General features: G+C 46.0%; 1 protein-coding gene across 1 annotated transcript in view; it reads left to right on the plus strand.

The window, feature by feature from the left end:
• The window catches only part of PTH1R (parathyroid hormone 1 receptor), a 132,087-nt gene that overhangs the window by 87,068 nt on the left and 22,117 nt on the right, over nt 1-22,902 (plus strand). The window contains exons 4-7 of the mRNA XM_075144379.1: nt 1,095-1,213; nt 12,106-12,200; nt 15,282-15,468; nt 18,439-18,592. Of these exons, the coding sequence (XP_075000480.1) occupies nt 1,095-1,213; nt 12,106-12,200; nt 15,282-15,468; nt 18,439-18,592 (555 nt within the window). The remainder of the gene's footprint in view (nt 1-1,094; nt 1,214-12,105; nt 12,201-15,281; nt 15,469-18,438; nt 18,593-22,902) is intronic.

Consider the following 22,902-nt stretch of genomic DNA (forward strand, 5'->3'; position numbering starts at 1 on the left):
ACAGCGGTGGTAACCAGAACATGTGAATTCCTCCCTATCTCACTTTCCCTCAGGCAGCACATTTCTTGGCTTGCTTGTGGTGCCACAAAGTCTGTGCATGTTTTTAGAAGCAATTGAAGTACACTCGCTCCTCAGTGTATTTTCAAAGCTAAAGTATTCTCTTTTCTCAGGCAAAGCTGTGCACCCAAAGACTGAAAAATTAGAGAATTAAGACTATATGTTCCCAGCAGAGCACTGATGTTATTTTCAGAAAACAAGTAATGATATTCCAGCGCACCCTGGTTGCACATAGTCTGTCCTGCCTTTTCTATATGGGACTGTGAGCTGAGCCAGCTTAACCCCTGGCTGATGACCTCTCGTAGAGACCCCTGCACATGCACTTCATGATAGATGCCAGGAGGAACGGGTAATCCATCCCCATCTCCATAACCCAGCATGGCACGGATTCTCCACTTCACTGATGTCCACTGGTCAAGTCAGCTAGGGTGGGAGTCAGATTAAGACCTTTAGATGCAGAGGTGTCTATAAGCTCTCCCTCTGTAGTCACAGGACAGATAGATCTGTTGACTGGTTTCATCCCTGTCAACTGTAATGGGACTTTTTACACACAGCTCATGCAATGATACCCCCACATCTGAACATGGATGTTTCCATCTGCCAGCTGAATCCTGAGATGAAACTTTGCCTTCTCTTCTTTCTCCATCATCACGAGGAGGGTAGCCATAGAAAAATCTATCTTGAGATGCACTGAATCTGTAAACAAAGAGCAGCATAATATAGATCACTGTTTATTTTCATAGGGAGAGCTGCAACTCTGAGGATGATTCTGTGCTTTGGGACTTTTCAAAGCTTCTCTCCTTGGTTTGTAGACCCAATATCTTAACCTAAACTAAGTGTAACTTCTTATTAGCTCTCTGATGTTTCTCAGCTAGAAAATTGATAAAGTTGCTAAGGAGATGGAAATTGTGTTCTTGCAGCTGAGCTTTAAAGCAGGCAGGAGGCATCGGGGTTGATGGGATCCACCCTTGGAAGAAGTTTCTCCTGTTCTACCATGTCTAGTCCCATTTACTCTGTCTCTCATTTCTCTTCCATAGGCCATGCTTATCGCCGGTGTGACCTGAACGGGAGCTGGGAGTTGGTCCCAGGCAACAACCGCACCTGGGCAAACTACAGTGAATGTGCCAAGTTCCTCACCAACGAGACGAGGGAAAGGGTAGGCAATTGCATTTGTGCATGGAGCATGAAGTGTTGGCCTCATCCAGGGCTGACCTAAGGAGCATTGTCTCATTTAAAACCCTTGATGAGCTCTAGTTTGCTGCCTCCTCTTGGAAACTATATCCGAGCTTGCCAAAGCCACATCTTTGTTACGATGGGGAGTTATTTGAATTTGAAATTGTCCTCAAAGCCAGAAAGGGTTCCTCCAGCTGCCATGATCCCATTTGTAAAGAGATCTTGGGGAAACTTGAAGCAGGCTCGGGGACAATAAGAAGTGGTTGGAGGTTGTTCCATGCCACTGAGACTCCCTTTTCCCCACCAGGCAATAATTTTGCTACCAGCTTGTTGTCAATAATTCCAATGTTTATGTGCTTGCCTGTGCTAGGGGATGTACAAACACAGAGCTAAAAGATGTGTCAATCAAACCAGTAGCAACCCTGTTCTGTAGGTGAATAACAGAGAACCTCTTGGTTGAGAGGTATAAATTAAGGATCAGAGGTTTTAAGTGGTCTGTTCATTGGAGATGGGTGGGGACAAAATCCTTTGCTAAAGCAAATTAACATGTAAGAACAGATCTTGAACTAGTTCTGGTGTAGTCACAATTTTGAAATGGAGACCCCAGTCCAAAGTTAGAAAAGGGATTCATAGCACATGGAGAGGGTTTGATATGCTCCTGGGGGGGGGGGGGAGGGAACCAAGAAAAAAGGTGTCTATCTATACATCAGATTTATGGGCCTTATTTTAACACAAATTCAGGTGATTGGCAAAATAGTAGCTGGCAGAAATTTCCTACCTCTCTGTTTGGGTCTGAGCCCAGCTGGGTCTCTGTCGTGCTTCTGAACATCTCCCAGGCTGTGTGCATCACAGAAGCAATTCTGTGGTAACGTGACAGCAAAGCTGTCGGTGGAGTCACCTGAAAAGATGTGACCTTCTTGTTTCGCAGAGAAAGACATTTCCACCCACACGCGGTTGCTGCTTTATTTCTGTAATTTGCAAAGAATTTAGCAGAAACCTCTGGTTTCTCAGTGGTACTTGGAAGATGTCCTCCTTGGATATGGGGTATGGCATTAGGGACTGATCATTTGCAGCAAGGGTTATTTTCAGACTGTTGGAGATAAAGATCTAACCACAAGCTTCACGGTGGGGAGCAGGCTTGAAGATGATACACAGTCCCTTTGGGAGAATGTTCTTAATTTTAAATACAACCACAGCATAGTTTTTTTGTTTGTTTTTTTTTTCTCAATGGTGAAGCAACATATGAATGAAGTTGTTTAGTGAGGAAAAACGTTATTTGAGCATCTGCATGTGTTATATCACATAGTCAAGGAATAGACAAGGCTGTATATACCAGGTACTGCTCCAGCTACTTAATGGCAAAGCGTGTTGTCTCAGTGCTGGACAACGTTCACTTTTAGAACAAGTTTGGTGGGACTCACCTTTTCCCAGTCCATATAGTGGAAAGAACTATTTCAACCCCAGAGGTTTCTGGGAAGTTTCTGGAGTAGGTGTTGGAGTCATTGAGCGTCTTGCTCACACTGAGAGTTTTACTAAGTTGCACAACTTTTTGACCTCTCTGAAGTCATTGTCTCCCCTGTCCCACCTCTCACAGCCATGTCCTGAGGTGGGAGTCATCTGCTGCAGACCTCTCCATCTGAGCAAGTCTCCTAGATTTCCCCTAGGGAAAGGAAGTCTTTTCTTTTAAACCTCCCATGCTGGCAGCTAGGACTTGGTCAAGATAAATTGGTAGGGGAAGGGTACAAAGAAGAAGAGAGTTGTCCATTTGTTACCAGCACAAGAAAGAAATGGAGACCTTCCACCCCCAGACTAATAAAAAGGGCTGAAAGCCAAGTGTGTTCTCCTGGGTTTCATGTATCTGTCTTTGTGTCCCCTGAGTGCAGAGGTGGTCACTGCACAGACAGGGGGCTTGGACTGTGCTTCCTAACGGAGAGACATTAGATGAGATGTCATAATGCAGAAGACTTCATTCTTATTCTTAACCTCTGCTCTTACTTGGAAAATTACTGCTCCTCATGACCTCTCCCTTTATGAGCTGTTTTAATAAACCATCCCAATATTATCATCCTCATTATTCTGTACGCAAGGCTCAGTCATCTTTTGCCATGAGTTTTCTGTTCTAACTACACAGAGGTGGATTTAATGATATTTAATGGCAAGACAAATGAGACCATCATCATTGTTCAGATTAAATGGACGACATGGTATTGCCTAAGTGATGCCTGCCCAGTGCAAAGAACGTTAGAAAAAATAGAAGTTTCCCCTAGCTGTGGAATGGTATCTGATTAACAAATGCTTTTCAACAGCATCTATTACTCATTATTATTATTATTATTATTATTATTATTATTATTATTATTAACCTTGTATTTGTAAGAGGTTGCTTTCCTCAGTCCAGCCCTGCACTCACCTCATAGTGATGCTGCATGCTGTATGGCAGTTGCCTTGTTTTACCGTAGAGGTGGCTGCACTTTAATGACAAGTGAAGCAATGCATATACAGCCACTGCGGGTCTCTTGGGCCTTCTGATAGGAAAAGCACTCTGGAAATAGAAGAGAAAAGGAATGACCTTTTTTTTCTCAGTTGGGTGATGACTTTCAGAGAGCAAGGAAGGCCTCTTGCCTTTCACACCCAAGCGTGGCTCTGAAGCACTGGTATTAATAAACCTTCCTTTGATTTTTTTCTTGAAGTAAATATGTCAAGAGATGTCAGAATCAGGGAATTTGGCAAGATAGACTAGTCGTCTTTAGAGAGAAATTGTTTTCTATTATTATTTCCCCCCCTGGGGAACAGCATCTTTGCGTCACCAGTAACAGCTGCATTTAACCAACATTTTGAAAGGAGATCGTGGGCTGACTCCGAGTAGGACAGCATCTGAGCAGATGTAACCAGAGGAACTTTTAAGAGACTATGCATTAGAAAGCATTAGGAAAAAAAATGTCTGGCTGTGACTATATATATCTATCTGCATTGCTGTCTCTAGAAATAGGCCCATATCTATAGACAGCTATATGTACAGATACACACACCTAAAAAAACCACCCACATCCATGCGCACACACACGTATATATATGTCCATGTATGTTTGTTTAGGTGTGTAGTTTTCTCATTTTAGCCACTGTGGGATAATTATAAGATTGACCAAAGCAGCAAACAGAGGGCCCCAGAGCAAGTTTGTGTCTTTCGCTACCTTTTCCTGAACGATATAAATAGGATTATTTCACACAGAGCAGCACGGAAACCGCTTTCTGAAATTAGCAAAGTATGCTAAAGCCATCAGAGCCAGGAGAATTAACAGCTCGTAACTGCCCAGTGAGCAATTGCTCTTGGGCTGTTTTCTAAGGGAAAATTAGCACTGCTGAAGGACGCTGGATTGACAGCCCTGAAGATTGATGTCCTCTCTTCAGCCAGGAGAGCAGGTAGGCTGCAGCTAGCTATTGAAGTGTATTTCCTCAAGAAACCTTGCAGATAGCATTAATCTAGCTGTGAACAGCCGTGTCTTGGACACGGTCTGTAGAAGACAACTGTTTAGCAAGGGGTAGGAAGAAATTTTTTGGAAAGGTGTCTTAGCAGCACGCCATGGGAAGATAAGATCGTTTTCTTTGTGCCTTCAGGCAGTGCTGAAAGCCACCGCTACACCACAGTCTGTATATATTCTCTCATATTCTGCTTTTAAGATAACCCTTCACCAGTGCAGCAGAGAGGGTGGAAAATCTTGTTCTTCCACTCCTTCCCCAGGAGTCGTGCATGGGCATCCCACATCCCAATTGTACCCTGGATCTTCTGCTGAACAGATAAGCTGAGAGATCTGTGGCTTCCCACCCCAGCACGCTGACCAGGCAGCTCTTCTTCCTTTATTTTCCATCCGGTGTTTAAAGAGAGGCAGTAGGACAAGGGAAGGAAGGGGAATGGATTGGCCGGTGTTCACCCTTTGAGGAAGGCTGGGTTAAACCCCAGCTGTTTATCTGTCTGCTGGGTGTTTCACATCACTGAACCACAAGCTGCTGAACGTTGGGAGAGGGTATACAGCATTGCTCATAACCGCTAGGTGATAGACACATAGGTATATATAGACTATATTTATTCTATATTTGTTCTATTCTTACACTCTTCCCTAAGCATCTGTTCCTGAGCATGCAGGAGACAGGGAGCAGGGCTAAAAGGACCTTTGGTCTGGCCCAGATTGGCCATTCTCCTTGCAGCTTTCTTAAGGTTCTCTTAAAATTAGGAGTCGGGGCAACCTGTCTTCTTGGAGCTCCTCAATCTTTGGATAAAATGTGGATAAAAGTCCTGATGTGCCCCTGGCATTAGTAGGCAGAATTTTAGGCAATTTCTCTCCAAAAATAGTAGCCCTTTGATCATGGACCCCTTCCCTTTAACACAGCCAGCCAATAGTAGCACCTTCAGCATGGTCATTTTTCTGGTCACCTTTTCAGATGTTGGCAGGAGTAATGACATATTTTGCCCAAAAAGAAGAAATTTCCTTCATTCCCATCTCCCCAGAAACAACACTAATGCCAAACACATCTTTTTTTAAAGCAGGTCAAACCCATCCTGTTTTCAAGGATGAACTTAAGAGTAAATGTGACCTACATCTACTGAAATCATGGGGAAGGGGAATATGAGCCAGCAACTTGGGAGGTTAGCTCAGCTTGGAAACCACCAGCCTAGCAAGATGGACCGTCCTAAGATCTAACCTCAGCCCACCAATCCTGTCTTCATCTGCTACTGCTTGTTTATATCATGGTGGTTTTACTGCTTCTAGAGAAATCAGAGAGGCCTCGAGAATCCATCACATACCAAACACAATGGGAAAGGCACAGCGTGTTGCAGGGCTGCTTTATCTAAACTCCATTGTTGAAACCAAAAATCTTCTATGTCTGGCCTTTGTTCTTGGAGCTCCCTGGGGTCCTTTTAAAAGCCAACAACTTTGTGTAGCCTCAAACTGATGGCACAAAACATGTTTACACAGTGTCTACTGAGTTATACAGATGAAACGCCATCAAAGTGTCATACATTCGCATCATGAAAGGTGGGCAGATGTTTTAAAATATGCGTAGGGATAAAAAAAATGCATCATTGAGATGTGTTCTTCATTCTTGCAGGCAACCCTGTCATGCAGTCCTCATTTCATGCCTACCGGTTAGGTCCAGTGGGTTCCTGTAAATGCTGTAGCACCTTTTAGTGTAGCGCTGCTGATAATAGATTATGCCTAGAGTCTGCTGGGAAAGTCTGCTGGTTTATAACAGCAACATAATAATACTTCACACGAAAACACAGGGGTTCTCAGGGCACAACACATAGGGTCAGATGTAGTCCCCTTGTGGCCCATATTTAACCATTGCTGGCCCCTAGTAGATGCTTAAGGACAGTTTATGAAAGCTGGCAAGCAAAGAGCGTTCTTGTCCCCATTTATAGCCCTCCAAGAGCCTGCAGCTGTTGGGCATTCTCAGCATGTGGCATAGGATTTGGAGAACTTTTTTTCTGTTAATGTGAACAGCAGATTTGGGGCACATTTTGTCTGTGGCTTCCTGAATGTCCTGTGGCTATGAATACTGTAGATAAACTGGGCATGGCATGGAGAAGCAGTGTCTTTCATGAATACATCTATGGGGCACCCAAAGAGCTCAGCTGGCTTCTGAGACATGGGTCTACTCCCACCCTTTTCCTTTTTCCTTTTTTTTTTTTTTTGTGGACTGTTCTATAGAGCTCTGCTGACTGCAGTTAAAGGGTCCAATTTTTTTGCCTACACTTAGACCCCTGGCACCACTGGAGAGGTATTACAACCTACAGTATTAGCACAAGACTGGCAGATGTCAATGAGACCCATGCTCTTCTGGAACAGCATCTGGGGTCCACATGGATACTTACAGGCATCTCACACAGCACTTAGTGCTTAAGTGTAGACAACTGAATTTGAAGATCTCTCCTTGTTGACTATCATGCGAACATAGACACTCAACACATACAGAGACGCACATTTAGACATCTAAATTGGGGTGTCTTAGTCTGAGAGCTGACCCCCGTCGCTCCCCAGATGGTGGGGACTGGGTGCCAGTCACCTCAACAGATGAGGGGAACTGAATTCTGTAGCAAAAAGTCATGTTCAACGCTCAATGATTTCCCTTAGGCTTTGGAAGTCAGTGACTGTTTTGTGCCTTTTGCAAATACCCCTTCTCCCGGCCATTAAGCTTTTTTTAGTCACATCTTTTATTTTAAACAAAGACAAGAAAAGCAGTGAGTAGAGCTAGTGACAGAGGCTTTCTGGCACTGCTTGTCATTCAGAGCAGTAAAATGCTTCCCCTGCTAATTTCAAACATGTCATTAGCAACATCTGAATCAGCAGCTTTGAGAAACTTTGCAGATACTTGATCTGGAAAGCCCTTACATATGCTTCCATCCTCATATACTGCTAATCCCACCCTTCAACATAGCCTGCCAACCCCTCAGAAGACCACTGGATCCATTTCAGCTTCACGACCTAAATGTTGCAGAGTCTTGCCATTGTCTCACAAAAGGGGGAAGAAAAAGGATAAAAGGAGAAAGTTGGATACAGGGCACAGTGCAACGATACTCACAATGGGGTTCACCAGCAATCACCTAGAAAATACATGTCTCAGTCACCCACGTCCCTCTCTGTGACACTGGAGGGAAACAGGACACATGAACACCAAAGCCGTGAAGGTTTCATCCAGATGCTGAAACACGGATTATGGTTAGGCCCAGAGCAAATGAAATGTTCTAAGTTACATGAGACAACTGCATGGGAACTGCAGATACAACATGGGATCTACAGAAAACTCATTCCCTCCTGTAAACGCAGCTTGAAGCTAGACAGAACACTTAGATGTCTAAAATTATGAGACACATATAAGGACAACCATATTGAGTCCTACAAGAGACTCAAATGGATGAGAATCACTATATAAATGCAAACACCTCTATTTGAGCTAGTCACCCTGGCCTCCTCTTGTGACAACCCAGTCAATGCAGCTGGTGGCTGAGGGCACCATCCTGTGATTAAAATAGGTGAATTGCAGCATAAAGCACCCTTTCTTGCTGCTGACACCTCAGGTAGCCAGCTCTGATGGAGCTATCCACACCATAGACATCTAAATTAGAGGACCACATCCACTCTGACAAACTCCACATACCCATAATAGAGTTTGAGGGAGCAGAAACACCCTTCACACAGACTGTCCTACAGCTGGCTGCAATGCAAGAGTGAAAGCACAGCCGAGGTTTCGCAATGGATGGGGCCTCGAAACCCCACGCCTGGTGCTCTGATGTAGCTCTGAGCTGTCCTGCAGAGGAAAGCAGTTTTCCTCTGGATTCAGATCAATGCAAATTATCTCCCCATTGGTGGAAGTGGACAAATTAGGAGTTGGGTTAAGCCCTGAGCACAGTATGAAAATGTAACAGCCAGCTGCTCTGAGGGTCACACACCTGGAAGACGTCCAAACCGCAGGGAGTGGGGAATGCAGGGACCCTTGTGGGAGGGGGGCACATCCAGCCCATGGATGCCCGTGGTGGCTAGGTTTTGTTTATTTTGTTTTTTTCCATGGACTCTCTGAGTTCATGCAGAAGCCATCTCCAGCTCTGTTTTGGTTTCCTGTTCTCCCAAAGCCACCAGGCTGCTGCGAAGTTTCTACCCTGAGGTCAAGCTGGTGGAAAGCTGAGATGCAAAGGGGAGCAGAGAGGAAGTCTCCAACCAAACCAAGAGGGAGGGGGAAAGGGAGATCTTGTTACGCATTCAGCGTAACAATACGTCTGAAATAGTACTTACATTTTTTGCGGTTCAGTCTATTGTCCGTCTCTGAGTTATGGTTGGAGTGAGGTCAGGAAGGCAGGATCAGGTGAGCTAGCTCACTGCGGACAGATCATTTCACCTGGCTATACAAGATAGATGGTTGTGGTTTGGTGGAGCTTTGCAATGTGTGGCCAGAGGGGATGGGGGAAAGGAAGTGCCCCGAGGCTGCGCATTGCCTGAGAGCACCACAGAGCATGACCTACAGAGGATGCATGGTGCATTACTTGATGGGAAGTCATTTCACCAACCCCCAAACCAGCCTCATCCTGCCCAGCACCCTCCAGGAGCAACCATGACTGGCTCAGCCATGTGAAGGGAAGGCATCCAGAGCATTCTTCTGCAGGTCCTGTTGGCAGGGGAAGGGGACAAGTTGGGTACTCCTTAGGGAGATGGCAGATGCAAGCGTCACAGGAAAGCTGTAAGAGACGGGAAGAAAGGGGGGATCAGCTCCATCCCACACTTCCCCCATCATTATCTCGTCCCAGCAGAGCATGGGATGGAGTGGGCAGAGGGCAACATTCAAGGCCACCAGTTTTGAAACTCATTTTCCCTAATCTTGGTACTTTATTGTGAGTTTTACAATATTTTGGTGATAATCCTAGCCCCTCATAGATACTGAGGTTTTGTCCTTCTGTTTTTCCTTTAGCTTTTTTTCAGCTTTTCTTTTTTTCAGGGCACGTGTCAAGAGTTGAAACAGTGAAGGATTACTGCAGGAGTCAAATTAAATGACACTGGTTAAAGTACCACACCTTTTAAACCAGAGTCTCATGGTGTGGCAAGGCTAGATTTTTGAAGGGTGGGTTGCCTCTTCCAACAGGTCAGTGGATGACCAGTGACGGTCAGTCTGTCATCAAGGTGGATTTGTAAGAGACGTCAGGTAGAGCTCCTGCTGTAGCAGGATGGTCTAATAGGTAGAGCACTATCTTGAGACTATGGAGGTCCAGGTTGTGTCCATGGCTTGGCCATGCATGACCTTTCTGGTCTTCTGTGAATTATTTAAACTCCCATCCGTCTCAGCTCCAAAAAGAGGGCTCTCAGGCCATGGAGGTGGCTGTTTCATCTGGCAGATGACTCAATATTTTGTTACCTGGAGGACCTTTCCTGATTCAGCACTGCGGTTTCCACCGAGCTGGGACCTCCTCTGTGCTAGGAGATGAGTGAGACCTGGAATTGCCTTTAGAGCTTTTTTTTTTCCTCCTGGGTAAATCCAGGTCTCACCATTCCTGAGGACAAAAACCCCTGGGAACTAGCAAGTATGAGCTGCCCTCCCAAGGGCTGCCCTGAGCAGCCTTTTGGAGAACCTCAACCTTTTGCTCCTGAGGCTTTCCCCAAGGACCTAAGCACCCCATCCAAAAAATCACCTTCCCTGAAGGCTCCCCATCACAACAGCGAGTAAGATTTGTGGCACCTATGTCTGCAAGAAGGCACACCAGCATGCACGCATGCATGCATGTGTATGTCTTGGCAGTTCTGACTCAACATCCTTTCAAAAAGAGGCCCTGTGGTTAATCAGAGGAATTAACCACAGCCTCCGAAAATGTCCTGCCAGCCAATCAGCAGGCCCTTCCCAAGGCCATTGCTGCTACAACGGTGGCGTTGTCCGATAGGAACGTGGATCTTTCCTGTTAAATTTCTGAATGGGGCTCTGGATGCTTTTGTTCAGCTGGGCATAGTAACGCCTCACAACTGCCGAATTACCAAGAATCCTAAACTTGGAGTAGGATTTTTATTTTTTTTTTAATTTTCACCATGGAGGTAAATGTTTTCCTGTTCAAAGAGGATTCCAGATTGGCAGCGGGAAAGGTGCACCAGGCTTTGAAGGGAAGGAGCTTTTTTTTTTTTCCCTAAAGCTCTCAAATCTGCTCACATTGGCTTTTTAGTGCCTGTTGCCTCCACAGATATATAGAGAGATATATATAAATACACACATACACACACACTAGATTAATATTGGCAAGCGCACCACTCTACCAATGGAAACCGCAAAGAAACATTCACATATCTGGGGATTCTGATGTAATAGGGCTGAGGTTTCACATTCCAGGACAGCATTTCTAGCCTCAAATCAAAATCAGAGCTGTCATTCAGAGCCCAGCGTTACTAATGTTATTGCAACCCAGCGGGTGGGGTGAGGGAAAGGCGGGAGGCAGGGGAGGAGGGAACGAGGAGAAAGATGCTGAATTGGTTGGTTTCTTTGGGGTTTATTTCTAATTTCAGATGATGAAAGGTGGTACAAGCTGGGATGGTAGCAGGCGTTTTAACCCTTTTCGGGCAGATGTTCGGTAATTCCTGAGTTGTGCATGCCCCCGCACAGGATGAAGAAAAACATCTCAATATTTAACGGAAAGCTCAGGGTTTCTAAGCCCAACTCTAAAATATAGAGGGCCAAGAGAACTAAAACCTACTACAGGATTAATTACTATGAGCTCTCCTGTGTCAGGGCCTTTTCCAATGGGACTTTGGCAAGCTAAAGTTGTGTCTGGATTGGATAACGACAGTCATAGGCTGCTTTTGATTTCAAAAAAGAAAAATAAATGTAGGTGATTTCTTCTCATATCCCACAGCCAAAGCATATCCTCCCCATGTTTTCTGTGCTGGGTTGACACTCCACCAGCCTAGACATCAGTCATTCAGCAATGGTATGGCATAGCCTTATGGCTAAATTTTACAGTTCCAGCAAAAATCCCAGGTCGGTGGGCATTTTGTTCAAGCAAAAATTGCCAAGTGATCTCTGGATTTGGCTGAGAGTTTGTAAAGCGCTTTGGGTTCTTTTGGGATGAAAACGCTACAAAACTCCCAGGCATGGGATTAACCCAACTCCACTAGTCCCTGGCAAAAATCCCAGCTCCCCCCTGGTCATTAGGAAAGATGAATACCACTTTCCAAGCTGCTCTTACGTCAAAAAGATGACATCAAGTGTGATTGCTAAAGATTTCCCAGATCAGAGCTGTACACCCCCAGCAGGTACGATAGCCTGAATCTCTGTGCTGCTACCACGGTTGTGTTACGATGCAGTAGGACGCGTTCTAATGTGACGCTATTTTTTCCATCATTTGTACTGCAGGAGGTCTTTGATCGCCTCTATTTGATTTATACTGTTGGATACTCCATCTCTCTGGGATCCCTCACAGTTGCTGTCCTTATCCTGGGATACTTCAGGTAGGCGGCTCTGTTTCTACCTAAGCAAGTTGTCACTAGACTGGAAAAGCCTCAGGCTTTCCTAAAGGATAAAACTGGGGTGGCACGTGCTTCTTCAGCAAGCCACAAGAGGTTGCATCTGTGCTTTGGGCTGTGTTAGTGTCACTTAGGTCAAACTTCTTGGGGGATGGTGGGTGGGGTGATTGAACTTCTTCCGCTTGCCTGCAATGGAGTTTTCTAGACCCTCTTTGCAGCAAATGGGAAGAGAGGCATCTCCAGGAAGAGGTTTGTCTCACTTGGAAGACTATCTAAGGTTTTCTGTCCCCACCACCCCTGCAGATGACTGGCTTATATTTAGATGGCTACTTTTTAGATAGGTACGGTTTCATAAGGGAAATTCCACTCTAAACCCAAATATTGCTGAAGGTCAGACCTGTTGAAGGGGACCTCAGCCATGTAAAAATACTGGACAGACTCCTCCAATCTCCTCATGCTGCTGCTGTACCTAGGGAGCCAAAAATGATCACTCACCCTCCTAACCCTGATTTTCTGCCCTCCCTTTCCACCACCCCTGCCAAGGGATGTAGACCCCTAAATAGCATTTTGAACCCACGCCACCCAGCCCTCAGACCTGGCTGTTGCATCTCCTTGCTGCTGTAGAGACTAGGGGAGGGATGAAAGGTCTCACTCATAGATAGAAGTTTGTCCTTTGGGAAGCCATACCTGGTGAGCTGCAGGTGGAGCTGGGTGCCGAGTCCCGATCCCCTGAGCCCCAGATTTGCCTACCTTTGGTGGCTGGCAGTGACTTCTCCTAGCAGACAGCAGGACCCAGACAACAGCTGTGGAGGGAAATTCTCCACGCAGCAAACAGCCACGTGGTGTCTGCAGATGAACTCACCAGCTCCCACCGTGCAAGCTCGAGCTAAGCCCCGGACACATACCACTGGGGATAAAATGTGTGGCCTTTGGCTCTAAAAGTGGTCAGACCACTCTGCAGTGAGCAAAAGGAGGTCAGGGGGATTTGCTTGGATAGCAGAGCATCCCAGCGCCCGAATCTGTGACACACATAAGCCAAAGGGGACTGCAGACCCCTCCTGGAGGCACTTCACATGATGTAGACCCAGAACCCATCCCTGCCACCACCCTCCTGTCCTCTCAAGGCTTACCCCCCTGTTTCATTTCTCCATGGACATTGGCAAGGTTGTTAAAATATTTAATGTCCACATATGCAAGTGTACTCCTAGTTTCAGGAGACATGCTCTCTCTTCCATCACGTAGTCAGAGCACCTCACTTACAGCCCAGACTACACAGATGACTATGCTAGAGCATCTTTGTCCCAGGGATCAAAGCAACAACAGGGACGAAGCAGGATTTTATTCCAGATAACACATAATCCAGAGATTCACTGACTACATTTCAAATGCAGGGAGCAAAGCCCGTCTTCATTTATACCTCAGCAGTTCCATTTGGTGCAATTTGTATAATAATAGCACAGGAAACAACTGTTATTACTGTCACAATCTCCCCCAAAGGAGGAAAAAACACCCACGGCTATTATTTTTTATTTCCGTTATTGGATCTGGGGATTTAAGCGAGTATAAACCCATTAATAGATTCATGCATGGCTAGCCAGGGACCCCAGCAGCTCAGTTAGTTCCTTCTTCCCCCCAAAGGCAGGATCACTGCTTCTAAAACATGCTTCATAGATATGGGTCTAACCCATTCACATCTCGCCATCCAGCTTTTCCCCCAAAAGGATCTTAAAGCGCTTTACAATCAGCATTTGTGGGGTCATTGCTGCCATTGCTGGGGTGGAGCCCCAGAAACTGCTTGACATGACCAAGCAATGGGTAGTGTCTCTAATGGCAACCAGAGAAAACAGCCCAGCACACTATAGTTACTACTATAGTTACTGCTAAATTTGTAGTGGGCACAAAGATTAGCAGTTTACAAGAACCTCTGCAAGGTTTTTAGTGGCCACAAGTTCTGTAGCCTTGGTAGTCCCTTTCCTCTGTGTAAAATGCAGATAAATGTGAAGTCTTTAAATGCAGGGTTTGACTCTGAGAGGGGTAGAATTTGTTGGAGGGGTGGACTTAAGAGTGAAAGGGACACACACAGGATACACACTTCAGTATCAGTGAGCACTGTGCATGCATCCTGCCTTCTGTCTGTACATCCTGGAAAATGACTGCACGTCTGATGCACACTCATTGCATGTGCACTGAACACCAGGGACGTGCTCGTCATGCACACACTGCACACAGGAATGCACATGCCTCTCGCTGCACACGCACCGCACATCAGATGTACGTTCCCTGTGTGTTCACTGCACACTGGATGCATGCTTATGGCATGCACCAACTGCATTCAGCCGGTATTTCAGGTGTGCGCACACTCCACACATGCTTCATACTGAATGCACCTCCGACTGCCTCCAGATGCATGTGCACTGCACACACGGTGTCCTGCGTGTGCAAACTCATCACACGTGTACTGCACACACACTGCATGCACACTGCACACACACTGCATGCACACTGCACACACGCTGCATGCACACTGCACACGCACTGCATGCACACTGCACACACGCTGCATGCACGCTGCGTGCACTCTGCACACACACTGCACGCATACTGCGCTCCAGATTTGCACACATCAGATATGCAAGACTGCGTTATTGCATACCCTCCTCCAGCTGCATGTGCACTGCACGCACACCATGCACTACGTCCCCAGTGTGGGACGTAGACTCGCTGCCCACACTGCCCACTGCATGCATGCTCACTACCCAGGAAAAAATGCATCCCTATTTCTTTCCAAGATTTCCCAGTCAGAAATAAAGGAGCTTAATGAGTACCAGCATAGCATTGTCCTAATGCAAAGTCAGCAGCAGCGTGCTGCAACCAGACCCCTGGAGTAGGTATTCATTCATTTATCAACCCCATGGGTGAACCGTGAGCGCGAGGCTCTAGCACTGCTTCCCCGTGGTGTCACAATGCTGATGAGGGGATCTGGGGGTCTCCAGAAGCAGAGGTGACCCTGAGTCTGTCCAAAAGATGGGGTAAACTACTCCAATCCTTCTCTGTCTCCTCCTACAGGCGTTTGCACTGCACTAGAAACTACATCCACATGCACCTATTTGTCTCCTTCATGCTGAGAGCCGTGAGCATCTTCGTGAAGGACGCAGTCTTGTACTCCGGGTCAGCTTTGGAGGAGATGGAACGGATCTCAGAGGAAGACTTGAAATCCATTACGGAAGCACCTCCAGCGGATAAATCACAGTTTGTGAGTATCGCCAGAGCCCCTCCGGGCTTCATGTCTCTGTCCTCTCTGTTTAACCCCTTTCAGGTGGACTTCCCACCCTACTGAAGGACACCAGCTCCCCTGCTGTCTTCACCCTCCACAGCCTCTTCCCATCCCTTCCCACTCCCTCTCAACCCACCAGCCCAGAGGCACTGCCCAGCCCCAGAGCTACGGAAGAACTCTTCCCCGTGGTGTTCAAAGATAAAGCCAGGGTTGAGGTTTTGGTTCCCATCTACAACTACTATTTTAAACAGCTCCCTTGATGCCTCCTAAAGTGTATGGTTCTGGAAACTCCCCTGGCTATCCCAGCACAAGGCACATCAGTGCTGGCATTTCACAGTGTGTACTTTTCCCACCACAATGTGGAATTGGCTGATTTTCCACCAGGAGCTCCTCTCTGTATGACCCATGGACGCATCACTGTGCTGTAACATCTGTGCCATCAGACTGACAGCCCAGATGTAGCAAAGCCATGGTTCAACCTGTCTTGGGAGGCTCTCAGCCCTGACTCCAGAGCCAGAGCAGGGGGGAAGAAGGTCAGCAGTAGATATCTCACCTCACTGTAATTTTGCAGCAAACCATAGCCAGTTGCTTCTGTTGTGATTTATCGCTCCCATCTCTGAAAAAAAGACATTTAAAAGGGACCATGGAGGGATTATGAGCTATCATAAGAAAGGGTAGGGTTCATCTGCAAAAAGCAGATGTCTACAAGGGACACAACTTCATTCAATCTAGTCACCTTGGGTTCCATCTATGGTCAGCTGAGTCAGTATGGTCTGCACAGCCAGTCGAGACAAGGCTATGATACACCAGATCCTAAAATAAAAATTGAAGTGAGGTCAGATGAACTTGTCTCCAGAAGTACATGTTTCTTTTCACTGTATAGAAAGCTCAGATGGAGACATCTGCATTGTCCATGTGCTTGGGGGAGATGAAGCCCATCCTCAGGTTTCAGAGTTGTCCCCACTCTGCTCTGCTTGTCATTAGTCTCATCACAGATTTCCCATGGTGGATCCTAGGTATGATAGCTCATCATCCATTAATTTTTGGATGCTGCAGAGACAGACGAGGTAGATTTTAGTATCTAAGAACAAGGGTTTCCTTCAATGCATACAAAAAATCTGCACTACCTCAAACATCCCAGTGGAGTGGCTCTCGCAATGTGGCCACAAACTTTCTGCCTCTGTATTCATTTGGCTTCTCAAATCTTTCACAGCTTGTGCTACTACCAGGGACCTGGCCACCAACACCCTTGCATAAAATCAGCATATATGAAATGTCCCATCCAAGTCCCCCCAAATGGAAATATGTTCTTGTGTTTCCTTCCCATTTCAGAGATCCATTTCATTAATTTGGTGAGTCTCTGGCTGGAGCACTCAGCACACTTCAAAACAATCCCTTTTTGGAAAGAACACAAAATGTTTTATGACATTGTTTTCTGTTTCTCCTTGGGCTGGACTCATTATAAGGAATAATTGGGATAATATATTGCATTCTTTGAATATTAGCAATTTAATGGCATTTCCCATTTTGCTGAATTGAAAGGCGAACAAGTGATGAAGGCGACAATTAATGTATTTCTTTTGTTTCCAAGTGAAGTGGGAGCTTTGCAATTATTGCCTGATGCTCCCTGTGTGGGGGTAGATGGTGATTTTTTGTAAACCTAAAAAATAATTATTAAGCCTGGATGGGGATTTTTTAATTGATCTTCCTTCTCTTTTAACTCACTTCATCTGTAAATGAAAACGGGTGTAAATGTGTCCATATTTTATATATATACATATATAGGTATATAATATGTGCATATTCATTTTGATTGGCAAAGGATTAGCGTAAGAGCTGGGCCAGAATATAAAATTCTCTTTTTATTTACAAGGTACTTATTGACATTTTCTGCAAGTCACTTGTATTCCTCTCCAAGTAAGAGGCAGCATGAAGATGTGCTGCTGCTGTGCGATGTGTTTGGTAGTCAGAAGTTTCCTTTGAAATTGGACTATCCAGAGTCCTAGCATTTCCTCATTGACAAGAGATGGCATTAAGTGTCCCTTTGTACCAATTGACCCCCTGCAGCATCCTTACTTTGCAGCCTTTCTCTACGAGGGCTGAGAAAATTTGGAACAAGGATGGTTTTGCCCCACTCTGCCAGAAGCAGGGGAGCGTTGAGTCGCAGTCAGGGTTTTCCTCTCAAGAAAGCAAAGGATTGCAGGTCAGTGTGGAGTGTGCCCATTTAAAAGCAGCGTGTCTTGGAAGTCTCTACCAGGTCTCCCACCTTGCAGCTCAGGTCTGTTCAGAAAACGCCTTGACATTGTGGGTGAAATTCTCCATCTTCAGCTTGCTCTTGGAGGACCAGTCACCAAAGCCTACAGCAGCCACCTAGGGTGTCTTCACACTCATTGAGGAAAGACAGGCAGCCCTGGAGGACCCTGTCTTGGACATCCATGACAGGATGGGGTGACTCACCCTCAGCATGGTGCCCGTATCTCTCCACGAGCTGAGAAGGGAGTCATACTTCCAAGTGATGTGACTTGCACCAGGTCACCCAGACCGAGGTGACTTAGCCACAGCCCTTTGTCCTCTAACCTGGACAAGAATCACAGGGAAAAGATGATACAAAGCTGTCCTAGAAAGCATGTGAACCCCTCATCAGTGGGGTTGGGGGAGAGTAGGATCAGGTCAGCATCCCTCCACATGTGCCCTGTCCTACACCTCCCAACTCACCTGCTATTGGAGACGCGATGTCAGGCTGAGGGGAAGTTTTCTTCTCAATTGTTCATCTCTTCTGTTCTTGCACTGATTTTTCCTCCTTGTAAAAGCCCTGCAACAGAATTTTCTGATTTTTTTTCCTTTCTCCATCTTCTTTTCCAGCCCATCTTGGTAAATTATGGCTTTATGTAGAACAAGAATTTCACACCATGTTCCTCACATAACCCTGTCTTTCTGTGGTCATTGCAGGTGGGCTGTAAAGTAGCGGTTACCTTCTTCCTCTACTTCCTGGCAACCAATTACTACTGGATTCTGGTGGAAGGGCTCTATCTCCACAGCCTCATCTTCATGGCATTTTTCTCAGAGAAGAAGTATCTTTGGGGATTCACATTATTTGGCTGGGGTAAGTCATGGTGGCTCCTTACAGCTGACCTGTAAGACCTGTTGGAGGTAGTTTTTGAAGCAGATAGTGCATATACATAAATATAGGAAAGGGGACAGAGGCAGGGTGAGCATCAGAGACACAGTGACTCTTGCCAGGACAGGTGAGCTCTCTTGTGAAGCCTTTATCATTTCTCAGTTGTGGTATTTATACTGTGGCACTTCCAGGATCTCTGGAAGGATCAACCCAGGCTTGGAGAGACAGCACATCTTGCCATCCTTCTAGGGCAGCAGATGTGTGCATGTGACAGCTGATTTTAGTGCACCCTCTGAGTTATCCCCATCTCTGCCAAGTGCCTCCTGCTGAGAAAGAGGCGTTGGGCTGGAGGGGCGGAAAGTTGCGTGGGGCTGTGAGCATCTGCTCCCAATGGCAGACCTAAGCTCTGATTTCCTACCTCAGATCTCAGTTGCTTTAAAAAGCTCCCGAGGTTTCATGAGTGTTGGAGCACCAGAAACCTGCAATTTGTGGGGAAGCCTCTTTTTTTCCCCTTTTCTTTTAACTTGGGCATTTTTCCTGGAGTAAGGAGAAAGGAGCAGGATGTGGGTGCAGGGAGGGCGCTCATTAATGGAAGGTGTTGGTGGGCACCCACATTTTGGATGAGAACGTGCTTTCTGTTCACTTCTGGCATTAGCTTTGGCTTGCAAGGAGTTATGAGGTGCTGGTAGGCTGAGGATAATAAAACAACTGCCCACAGTTGTCTGAAGTGTGTGGACTGTAAGGGAGAACAGGAAACGTATTAGATGATCCTCGAGGACATAACTAAGACTAATGGGGTGTAGGTCTACAAGGGAGCTTACAGCAGGAAAAACCTGTTCAGAGGTGTCTACAGTTACCAGTTTCCAGGTCCAAAATGCACCTGGCCACACCCTGACTGCGTTTTAGGACAAGGTTAATGTGTGCACCACACCATCCCCATTCCAGCAGATGATTTCTTTTGGAAGAAAACCGCTGTCTCTAACCGTGGAACTCTGAGCAAGCCAGATAGTGCAGAACCGAGTTTATGGAGGATTGCAGGTTTTTGCCTTGGGAGAGCAAGCCAGGGATTCAGTAACCCAGGGCAATTCAGCCCGCAGGACTCTCTCCAGCCTTCCTCTTTCCCAAGTGTGATATGGGGGAGAAGGGGACCACAAGCTCCCTGCTAACCTCAGGTTCAGCTGGTGCATAGGTCAGAAACTGCTGGTGCTGCCATATGATAAAGACGGGAGGTGTAAATACGAGTCCCAAAGTGGGCATCCATCTCTCAGGCAAAGTCCAGTCCCAGCCAGCTGGTAGGTTTTTGGGGAAAATAAATAAATAAAGAGAGATATTTTGGGGACAGGGTATTTCTTACCTCAGCTGTTGTGAGACAGAGAGGACTTCAGATGTCGCCTCTTTTTTAAAACAAATGAACAAAAAACAAAAAACAAACAACCAAACTGAAACCCCCACCCTCTTCCAAACCTTCAAGCTATGTAAAATTTGCTTCTCAGAAAATGGCACTAAACTGTACAGAGCAGACTTAAAGAAGCAATTCCCCAGAGCAAATTCTGGAAGAGAAGTAAGCAGTTGAAAAATAATGCCATATGTATAACAAGAAAAACCAACTTGATGCTGCTCGTAATGCAGCCAAAGGAAAACAGTCTAACAGGCATGGGTTCCTCTCATTAATTCTTCCAACCACTGCCAGAGTATAATCATTTTATCAGAGCAACCACAAAGCTGAAGTCACACCTGTCACAACACCAATCATCTGTGTGCTTCCAAAAGTTTGAGGCTGCTCAATTTAAATTCCTCTGGAATGAGAACATAGGATCCCTCCAGTTGCATTTGTTTTTGCTTTGTTTTGATTAGCATGATAATGTACACACACACACCCGCACAGACGTATTGCTTTGATAGCTTTTGGGCACTGAAAAGGGCAACCCAATCCAAGACCCACTGGAGTCAGTGGAAAAACTCCAGTTCCCTGCAGTGGGCACTGGATCCTGCCCATACCACAGCAATGAATGACAGGGAATCAACGATAAATAATTACGACGTTCCACATAGGTACAGAAAAGACAAGTTTGCCCCAAAAGCTGGGATTTTTTTTCTTGCTTGTGTAACAATAAACAGCGGTGCATTTATCCTGCCTGGAAATTTCCAAGGTGGGGACGGGGAGCAAAAATCACCCTACAACATCTTATTTCCAGACTACTGAAGAAACCAGAACATATAGTTACTCTTTGATGTCAGACCCAAAGATTTCTGTCAAGTCTTTTCAATCCACATCCTCACTGGCACAAGCGAGCACAGCTCCGTGAAAGTCCGCAGTGCCCTTCTTGCAAGGGAGACACTGATGACAGAAAGGAACTTGTTCCTTGCCAGCACCCAACGAAAATAAATAAATAATGATATTATGGGCAACAATAAATTCCCCAGCAGACTTCAAGTTCCCTGCAGCTGTTTTATGAAGGAAGTCTAAGAAGCATGACCAATAGCTAGAAAACCCAAGCTGATTCCACTGGCATTTTTCCTTCACACCATGTTAATTCTCCCCCGCCGGCTGGACTGCACTGGCTTTCAGCTACGGTGCAAATGAGGATTGCAGGGAGACCTGGAAAAGACAAATAGATCGATGTGTTACTGTCAGAGGTGCTCAGGTCCAAAAATTCATGTTGGTGAGCCCTGCATGTTTATCTAAGCAGAAATCATCCTTGCCTGAAAGTATTTGTACCTAGCAGGACAAGAGGCATAGGAGGGTATTATTATTAGCCCTATTTAATATTAGGAAACTGTGACACAGAGCGACTGAAAAAACACACTCATTGTTCCTCGGAGAGGTTTTCAAATAGCAGGGAACTGAGACCGGATTTCTCCAGACCTACATAAGGTCCTTATTCATAAGCTTTCTTCTCCTAGCAGTCGCTTTGCAACCGCCTCTCTTACTCACAGCTTTGACACATGCATGAAAGCCATTTTTCCAACTGCTAGGAGACACGTACACAAGAAAAGCAACAGAGGAGAGCAAGGGGGTTGGGGAGGCCACCAGACTTTACCCAGCTTGAGGTTTGCACTTTTTCCAGCTGATGGGGAGATACCTGACTTTATAGCACCTGCATTGTACACACTGTGTGTATGGACTGGAAATGCACAGCGCATACAATGTGGATTCTGTAGAAGTCACTCACGGCATCACAGCCCGGTGGGGTTCATCCTGCGTCACACCGGTCGTGCACGTGGGGTACATACGTGCAAGGGGGAGGACATGCATGCATCTATCCACACCTGCATCTGTCTGTGCTTACAACCATCCAGGAGACCACAGGTTTTTTGGAGACTCACTTTCCTTTCCTTGGTGGGTTGGCCAGATGCCAGAAAGACATGGACCTGTTCAAGCAGGTTCAGAGGAGGACCACAAGGATTATCGGAGGCTGGAGCACCTCCTCTATGAGGACAGGCTGAGACAGTTGGAGTTGTTCAGCCTGGAGAAGAGAAGGCTCCGGGGAGACCTTATTGCAGCCTTTCAGTACTTAAAGGGGACCTACAGGAAAGATGGGGAGGGACTCTTCATCAGGGACTGTAGTGATAGGACGAGGATTAACAGTTTTAAACTGAAAAAGGGCAGATTTAGATCAGATATTAGGAAGAAATTCTTTACTGTGAGGGTGGTGAGACACTGGAACAGGTTGCCCGGAGAAGTTGTGGATGCCCCTTCCCTGGAGGGAACAGTTGAAGACATCTTCTAGTTGAAGATGTCCCTGCCCAAGGCAGGGCGGTTGGAATTAGATGATCTTTAAGGTCCCTTCCAACCCAAACCATTCTATGATTCTATGACACATCGAATCACATGTGACTTTCCTGCTCACAGAGCTGCATCCTCTTGGGTATCTTGCTCTTTGTGGACATCTTTAGAGGTCTAACTTTGAGGACATCAGTCCTGGTTTTCTGGTTAGTGGCTCTCCCATCAATGGGCACTGTGAGTGCTCAGCAGGAGGGATTGTCAGTCTTGGGGGATCACAGACCAGGACTTTCAAGAGGAGACACCAAAAAGTCACCCTCTGAAAGTAAAAGAGATGCTGGAGGCAAAGCTAAGCCTTCTGACTCTCCAAGTTGAAAGACTAGCTTACCAGAGTGGGAGGAAAGGATTGAACTCTAGAAATTACCTGATGGCCCAAACACTCCATGTTACATTGACGTAGAGAGAATCTAAAAATGGGGCAGAGGAAGGGGAGGGGGAGGATTCATACCACTTTTTGAAAATTTAAGAACACTTACGCTTGTTCACATTGCAAAAAAAGAACGACGTAAGA

This window comes from Calonectris borealis, chromosome 2 (assembly GCF_964195595.1).
Source record: "Calonectris borealis chromosome 2, bCalBor7.hap1.2, whole genome shotgun sequence".
Classification (NCBI taxonomy): Eukaryota; Metazoa; Chordata; class Aves; order Procellariiformes; family Procellariidae; genus Calonectris; species Calonectris borealis.